At 46.0% G+C, this 8,808-nt stretch overlaps 1 protein-coding gene across 1 annotated transcript in view; it reads right to left on the bottom strand.

Moving 5' to 3' along the window:
• Positions 1-8,808, bottom strand: part of MFSD7 (major facilitator superfamily domain containing 7) — a gene marked incomplete at its 5' end in the record, with an annotated part of 13,432 nt that overhangs the window by 2,016 nt on the left and 2,608 nt on the right. The window contains 5 exon segments of the mRNA XM_009874809.1: positions 413-570; positions 2,284-2,436; positions 4,033-4,149; positions 4,722-4,859; positions 4,977-5,053. Coding sequence (XP_009873111.1) covers positions 413-570; positions 2,284-2,436; positions 4,033-4,149; positions 4,722-4,859; positions 4,977-5,053 — 643 coding nt within the window.

The raw sequence follows: 8,808 nt of genomic DNA, 5'->3' as shown, positions 1-8,808 counted from the left end.
CTGCTGCAGTGCACTGCCAGCCCCAGGCATGTGAATTGATCATGGGACCCATTTGTTGTGACCAGCTGCACTGTGAGTGATGAGCCCCATTCTCCTCAGCAGAGCACGGAGTCCTGACAAGTACCTGTACTGCCATGGGAATGGCACACTCTCAGGCACACAGCCCCCATCTTCTTCAAAGGTAGGTGATGCTGAGCATGGTTAAATCCCACTTTCTGCCAAGCAAGGCAGACCTTCATATTTCTTGCACCAATTCCACATATTACTCCTTGTTTTAAAATCTTTAGCTGTTCAGCTCTAGGGCTCGGCGAGTGAGCTCCGCCCTTGTCATGGCCATGTGCGTCCATCCCAGCTGTGTATGTGTGTTTGAACCCAAACTCAGCTGTCAATTGTATTTAATCTGCCTGCTTACCTCGCAACAAAAATCAGGCCTGTAGATGTGCCCTCTCCCACAGGGTAGGAGCACTCCACAGCCAGCTCCATGGCGACGGGGTAGATGGCAAAACCAAAGAAACCAAAGAGTGAGCTGCTGATGGCCAGTGTGACAGCCTGATGTCTGAACCGAGAAGTCTGCAGGCAGAAAAACATCACCAGTCTCAGTGTCAGCCCTGATGTGCAGAAAGTCTTTGAATCCATAACCTGAAGAAAGTCCCAAGGGCTCACTGTTCTCATCAGTACTTTCTCAACCTGTTCCTGAAATCTCTCTTCTATCTCCAGCCTTTTAGAGTCAACAAATGGCTAGATGATTTTATCTGTTGAATTTAAGCATGAGGAGAGAGCATCAGCAGAATTACCTGAAAAGCATTACTGTGGTCGTATTACTGTGACTTGAGTTCCTGGTCCATAACTTACCAGGAGTGCATTCAGTGTATCATCTCCAGCACCAAGTGAAACACATACCTTGTTCCCAATGGAAGCTAACATTTCAGAAGTAGTGTCTGCATTGGTTACATCTAAGAATTCACAGGGATGCTGCAGTTCAGTGATAAGGAAAACTATTCCTTATCATGTCAGAATCATGTTTGTAACATTGGGATTTTACCACCAAAAAAAACCCCAAACCACAGAAGAAACATTCACAAACCAATGCTCCTAAAGTCAAGAGCATAGATCCTGCAACCACAGTGCTGACACCTTCTTCCTTAAGCATGTAATAAATTCCCACAGAGGAACATGAGATATCTGTCTGGGTATGGCTGCAGCAGGCCTAGCCCAGCTGAACTGGCAAAGGAAAACTCGTGTGTCTGGAATCCAAGTTCAAACCATCAAGGCATCAAGCAGATTTGAATGGGTGTTTTTCATTTTACTACTTTGAACAGTAGTTCATCTGTATTTGATGAAGGGGACAGAGGGAAGGTGGGGAAGGAAAGGTTTGCTTATTGCTTCTGACAGCTTCTTGCCTACTCTGTTCTTTACCTGAGCTCAGGCACACTGGCTTGTACTTCAAACATCCCGCCACCAAATTCTGGAGTATTAAAGAGGGAAATGCAAGGTCTGGTTTAGGCACCTTGTCCTACACTGATAAAGGCATTGCATTTGTCTGGCTCTTCAAAGTGAAACTAGTATCTTAACCCAGGGAGAGGTGTGATCACGCTGTACTGATAAAGTCTGGATTTCTCCACACATGGGAGGAATGCACAGACCTGTTGGGAAAGCAGAGACCTGCACAAGTCTGGGTCCTCTGCAGTGCTACAAGTCTTGTGCCTCGTGCTCAGGTTCCTATGGGGTGATGGCTCCCATTGCCAATTACTATGCTTGAGTGCAGTACTAGCACTCCAGCCCCGTGGGTGAAAAGTCTCCAGGTTTTGTGTTCCTCTCTAGGTTGGATTCAAGCGTTCCTCTTTTCTGCACCTCTATAGTCTTGTCCTCCTCCAGGAACCACTGCAGAGCATAACTAGATCCCTTCTGCTAATCTTACACTCCTGGCAGCCACCACTCTGAAAGGCAGGTAGTGGGAAAACTATAGTATTCTTGTTCATTTTTGTAAGATGGATATTTAGCAATTCCATTTCTTTTTGGAAAGAATGGTCTCAGGGCCAGTAAACAAATATGGCGACCCAATGTAAGGAAGACTGAAGCAGTCTGTCTCAGGCTTTACAGCGAGTGTGATATCCTCAGTAAAATTTCTTTTCTTTAAAACATTCCTAGCCTAGATAATACCAAAGCATAACACATGGCTTAGTAACTACTATGACATCAAATGACCTTGGTTTGAGTTGATGATTTATCAGATGGCACCAGAACTAAGTCCACAGTTATGATGCAATACAAGGGAAAACTCACCACTGCGAATATGATGCTGGCAAGTGCACTCAGGCAGAAACAAATCTTGGTGGACTCTATGAACTTCCGGGTCCGGTCGACATACAGGCCCAGCAGTAAAGCACCCAACATACCACATACTATGAACAGTGCACCATTCATGCCAGCAAATTCCTGGAGGACAGAAGAACAAATAACTGAGAGCAGTTAGGAAAGAGATTTTAATGTCACTCATGCACCTGCCTACTGCTAGTGGGTCACTTTCTGAGGTAGGAAAAGCTTTCCTGCCTATTGCAATAGCGAGGGCCTCCCGAGGGCTCCAAGTAGGCTAGGTGCTACAAGTGTGTGGGGACAGCAGGGTCACAGCACTTCCAGAGTCTCAATGGATCACAAGTCTCTGCACACCTCCCAAGGGAGGCTGGGTGCACAGCAGTTCCCTGGCATTAAATGCTCCAGACTGGGCATGAGACTGTTCTTGGCTCCTCCAGGGGCAATTAGGTGGCTTGTATACGTTGGTGGCAACAGGTCTGACTGCTTTGGGATCTGCTCCTATTTTAATCGTGCTGCTGGCCCTTTTCTTTCCAGGGACCAGGGACGTATACTGGCAGAATGTATTCCACAAAGCTGGCAACCCCAAAGTGTGTTAGATGAGAGAAAGAATTGCCTGGTTGTAGTAAGAAAGTCTAATTAGTGAGGCAATAAGCAGTAGTTAGGAGAGGCTACATGCTCAGTTGCCTGCAGTGACTATATTTACTCATCGCACCCTTTCACCTCCTTAAGCATTAAAATGCAGACATCAATCCTGAAAGCAGAGAAGCTCTAGCAAATTTCTGTAAACATATTTGGGAGCCTCAGGGGCAGACTGGAAGGAAATGGTATCTGGAATAGCTTCTGTGGGCTAAAGAGCCAGGGCAAGCCAGTCATACACGGACAAGTGATACACAGAAAGCAAGGCTGAAAATTTTAAAAGGTTTCCAGTTAAAATCCAGTGGAGTGTGCAAATGAGACCTGGCTGTGAAGCATTAAGCCAGGTATCACACCTGGGAGTTGCGAGGGCATGGACAGAGATGAGGCATGTAGATGTGCAGGCACAACAGCTAGAGAGGAGTTTTAAAAGGACCTCCATGTGGATACAGGTCAGGACTGAACTGCCACCTGCCTGAGGGGCAATGCAGGAACCCGGGCACCCCCATGCTACTGCAGGGAGAGAGCAAGAGGAACCAGTTGTGCACACACTGTGCTCAACCGTAAAAGCAGCACCTGGCTGTCACCATGGGAAGAATGGGGAAAGAGAAGTCACACTACTTGTGACTTCCTATGCTGCTCTGGCTTCATGTAAAACTGTGCAGAGAGGAAAAAGTGTTTGCATTGCCCAGCCTTCAGCTTCACTTTAGGGCTTGCCTGGGCCTCATCCTACTCTGAGGAAGTGCCAGAAGACTGCATAGACCTGAGTGCTGTGGAGTGGCTTAGAGAAAACACAATACTCTGTCCCAAAAAAAAGTGTTTGAGGAGTAAAAGGTTTTCACTTTCAAATGGGACCCTGGCCATGTACAGTAATGAAAATGAAGATCATCCATTATGCTGAGAGATTGATGGTGCTCTGGATTGATATACTGCTTAATCTATATTAGATAATGTGAGAAAATAAAATATGAGACAGTGCAGCATACTGAACAGTCTTCATTTTGCTCTGAGTCCTTTGACAGGGAAAATCATTTTGGTTCTATCACAGATGATGTACAGAATGGGGAGGAAATGAAGAAGACTCACATTTGAATACCCCTTTTCACAAAGGATCTGTTGTAGCAGAGCTGAAAAGCAGGTGAACATCCCAATTCCTCCTCCAAAGCACACTGCCAGGATGATGTACGGCTTGTTTCTCAGGAGCTAGAGAAAAGAGTTAATGAATCATTTAAACATTGGAGAAGAAAAAAAGGCCTGGCTTTGACAGTCGACTTCAGAGTCAGTGGTTCTGTCCCCTCTGTTGTAAATGCTAACAGGGCAACTCTGTGATTATTAAAGGAGTTTGGTTCTCTCCTGTCAATTCAGCCAAAGGACATTAAAATGGGGACCATGTAGGGAGGAAAGATCTCTTCAGTGCCCAAATTCTTCCTTCACTCTCCCATGTGCTGTCCTAGCTCTTAATACATCTTCTCAGAAGGCTCAGGTTGTCTGGTCCTCTTTGATGAGCTCACTTGTGCCTGTCTGAGCTAGCCGAACAGCAACCAACCCACCACAGAATGGTCAGATAGCATCTCTTGCAGCTTTGCTGTGAGCAGCTTCCACTCTCTGAGGGAGGAAGGAATGGATTCTGGTCTCCTTCAAGGGTCTTTCTGTGTTGGGTTTGGTGAAGGGAAGTTGAGAGTCTGCCTTGCCAGCAGAATCCTCAGCATATCCCTGTCTGGCAGGGCTGCATCTCCCACTTCAGCACTGATCTCTCTCTGTGCTACAGCACTTACCATTTTGAGACCCGTAAGGAATGGCTGGGAGGTGGACTTAGTGGCACTGGCTGAAGGAGGTGTTGGAGGAACCTTCTCCTGAATCCCCACAGTTGCTAGAGCACACGCTGTTACTGCTGGGATGGCATAAACACCCAGCTATACAACACAAAGTAAAAACATGTTACCAGTATTTCCAGCCCCCATGCTTCCAAAAAGATAAAGCAGCTGGACTCCAATCAGCCCAGCTGGCTGATTAAAGCAGTTTTCATTTACCATCAATGGTATGTGCTTTTCTTCAGGAACTAGTGCAGGTGACAACACGTTTGCTATAAGAATACCCAAGGGATTTGCTGGAAGGAAATAAAAGAGAGACATATTTTTCATGCAAGCAGTCAGAATCATGCATCCGTCCATACTGCCAGTGAGCACCAGAGCTGCAGTGTGCAGCAGAGCAATGAATAAGGACAGAACAAGGCATATATGAGCTGAAATCAGGAGGGGAACATTTGGAAAAGTTGACTGTGTGGTCTTACTGTTGCTCCCTCACTCCCTACAAGCCTTAACTCCTGTAAACTGGTTTTCATCTATGAGTTATGGTGTCCTCACCCTCATAAGGCTGCCTAGGAAAAGGGACAAAATGAAGATGGATGAAACCACATCACCTCTCCTGATTTTATATAGGAGCAGTAACAAATATACCATTAGGCATTTATACATACGGATAAGATCCCCCTGAACCATCTCAAGGATGAAAAGTCCTAGCTCTCTCAGTCTTGGCTGGCATGACAGATGCTCCATTCCCTTAACTGTCTTAGTGGCTCTTAAATGGACTTGAATTAATACATCCATATCCTTCCTGTAGTGAGGAGCCTAGAACTGGACACAGCTATTCAGATGTGAACAGGGGACCTCCCCAAAGCTGCTGGCAATGCTCTTCTGATGGTCACCAAGATGCAGTTGGTCTTTTTTGCCAAAAAGACATGAAAAGCAGGAACACCCTATGACGGCTCTCTAAAGTGACACTAGGTCATTGCTGACACCTTACAAGCCAATATGTTTCCTCAGAAAAGCCCAAGCTGGCAGATGAGTTGACCTCTGCTACTAGCTACAAAAATCACACGGCAGAAGAGAATTTTGGACATTTCTCTATACTGGAGTACCGAGTTGCATTTTTATGGGGCTGGCACTAAGCAGCATGTGAAGAAACACTCCTGAGACTCAGTTTGGGAACACTCAAAATTGCTCAAAAAATCTTTTAACTCAAAAAATCTTTTAACTTCAAGGTGACATTCTGCAAACAGTCAACCAAGCAAAGCTGATTTTCTACTAGTGTAAAAGGATGGAGTTAGGAAAGCCAAAGCCAGCCTGGAATTGAGTGTAGTAAAGGGCAACAAGAATGGCCTCTGAAAGTACATTATGAGCAAAAGGAAGGGAAAATGTGGGCCTGCTGCTGGATGGGCTAAGAGACTTGCTGACAAATGACATGGAGAAGGTAAAGGTATTCAATGCTTTCTTCACCTCAGTCTTTACTGGTAAGTCTGGCCTTCGGCCCTGAGACATGAGTACTTCAGCCCTGAGACCAGAGATAAAGTCTGGAGCAAGGAAGATTTACCCTCAGTTGAGGTTAGGGAACACTAAATAGACCAGACATGCACAAGTCCATGGGACTGATGGCATCCACCAATGAGTGCTGAGGGAGCGGGCTGTTTTCATTGCAAAGCCATTCTTAATCATCTTTAAAAGGCCGTGGCATTTCCTAGAGGCTCCTGAGGACTGGAAGACAGTGAATGTCATTCCTATCTTCAAGAAGGGCAAGAAGGAGAATCCAGGGGACTCCAGGCCTTTCAGTTTCATTTTGATTCCTGGGAAGGTCATGGAACAATTAATCCCAGACACCATTTCCAGGCACGTGAAGAACAGCAAGGTGAACAGCAACAGTCAGCAAAGGAGAAATGCTTAACCAACATAATAGCTTTGTACAGTGTCATGACTGGCTGTGTGGATGAGGAGAGAGGAGTGAAAGTTTTTTATCTCGACTTTACTAAGGCTGTTGACACCATCTCTTACAACATTCTTGCAGACAAGCTGGTGAAGTACTGGAAGTGAGATGAACTGACAGTGAGATGAACTGAAAGTCAGCTGAACAGCTAGATCCAGAAAATTATCATCGCTGGCATGAAGTCCAGCTGGAGGCCAGTCACTAGTGGTGCACCCCAGGGGCTGATACAGGGGCAGAGGACACCCACAGCCAGTCTGCAGATGACATGGCACAGGGAGGAGTGGCTGACGGAAGAGATGGCCATATATTCCTCTGCCATTCAGAGGAACCTCAACAGGCTGGAGGAATGGGCAGAGGGGATACCTTGTGAGATTAAACAGGAGGAACTGTGAAATCCTATACTTGGGGAGGAATAAAACCATTCACCACTCTACACTGGGGCTGACCAACTGGAAAGCAGCTCTGCAGAGAAGGACCTGTTATGGGGTGTGAGGGTCCTTGATGGACACCAACTTGACCATTAGCCAGTAACACAGCTTCATGATGAAGAAGACCACCAGCATCAGGCAGAGTGTTGTCACTGGGAGGTGATCTTTCCCCCCTACTCAGCACCAGAGAGACCACATCTGGACTATGGTGTCCAGTTCTGGTCCCCCCATTAAGAGGGAGACATGAACTTTCTGGTATAGCAAAAAGCCAAAAAGATGATTAAGGGACTGGTGCTTCTGTCCTGTGAGGAGAGACTAAAAGAGCTGCAATTGATCAGTCTGGAGAAGCTGCTGGAAAGCAGTTTTGCAGAGAAGAACATGGGGTCCTGGTGGACTGCAAGGTGACCATGAACTATCAGTGTACCTGGGCTTCATTAGGAAGAGCACTGCCAGCAGATGGAAGGTGGTGATCCTTCCCCTTTACTCAGCTCTGGTGACAAACATCTGGAGCACTGAGTTCAGTGCTGGGCTCTTCAATACAATAAAGATATGTAGTTAATGGAGCAAACCCAGTCAAGGGCCAAAGACATGATTAAGGAATCCGTGCATGTGAAGAGGCTAGGAGAGCTGGGACTGTCCAGCCTGAAGAACCTTGATTAAAAATTGTAGAGGGAAGCAGCTTTTTCTCAGTGGCACCACCCAGTGGCAAGATAAGAGACTATGGGCATGAACTGTAGCATAGGAAACTGTCTGAATATAAACTCTTTTACTGTGACAATGGTTGAACACTGAAACAAGTTGTTTAGATAAGCTGCAACACCTCCATCCTCGGAGACAGTTAAAACCTGACTAGACACAAACATGAGCAACCTACTCTAGCCAACGCGAGCAGGGGTTTGAATGAGACAATCCCAAGAGCTGCCTTCCAACCTTGTCTGCCCCATGAATCTGCTGAGGCATCATTAATAGTGCTATGGGACATAACAGACACAGTATTTCTCCTCTGTACTTGGCAAAGTACTAGCTTATGAACCTTGTGAAATGTTACCTGCTTCCAAGTACATGGAGATAACTAAAAAACAGTTTCCAATAAAATGGAGTAAAGCTTTTCTGTTGGGGTAAAATCCATCTGAGCATAGTAGGGGACTGCCTGAAAACCACTGTCAGATGTCTCCCTGAACTATCAGCATGCTGAAAGAGTTCCAGAAGGTATGGGTGAGGGGTGGAAATGTGAGCATTAGGCTAAATTGGAAAGGACTGAGAGTGAGTAATTACAGAGTTTTAGCTACCTTCTGTTCCTGGCAAGATAAATTATTTGAACCTAGACTAAGAACAGAATGGAGATCACTGGAGTAACTGTACATTATAGTCCAGTGGTCCTGCTGGATTAACTTGAAGTACTTAGCAATGGGGCTGTGTGCTTTGTGGACAGAGACGCTGATGCGTTAAAACTCTGCAGGGTGCAGAAAATGGCATGCTGACAGACTGCAGTAAATGAAGAATTTAATGAGGCCACTTCAGTGAACTTAGACAAGTCTCTTTTCCCCTGGCACAGCACAACTTCTCATGGTGTTCATAGGAGATCAGTTCTTGGCCCTGCACTGCTTCTCTGCAAGTCCCTACAGGTGATGGGGAAGACAGAGATACAATAAATACTCAAGAGCACAGCCGAGTCCTT

This window comes from Apaloderma vittatum, unplaced genomic scaffold (assembly GCF_000703405.1).
Source record: "Apaloderma vittatum isolate BGI_N311 unplaced genomic scaffold, ASM70340v1 scaffold17930, whole genome shotgun sequence".
Taxonomy (NCBI): Eukaryota; Metazoa; Chordata; class Aves; order Trogoniformes; family Trogonidae; genus Apaloderma; species Apaloderma vittatum.
This window is presented reverse-complemented; position numbering and strand designations above follow the sequence as displayed.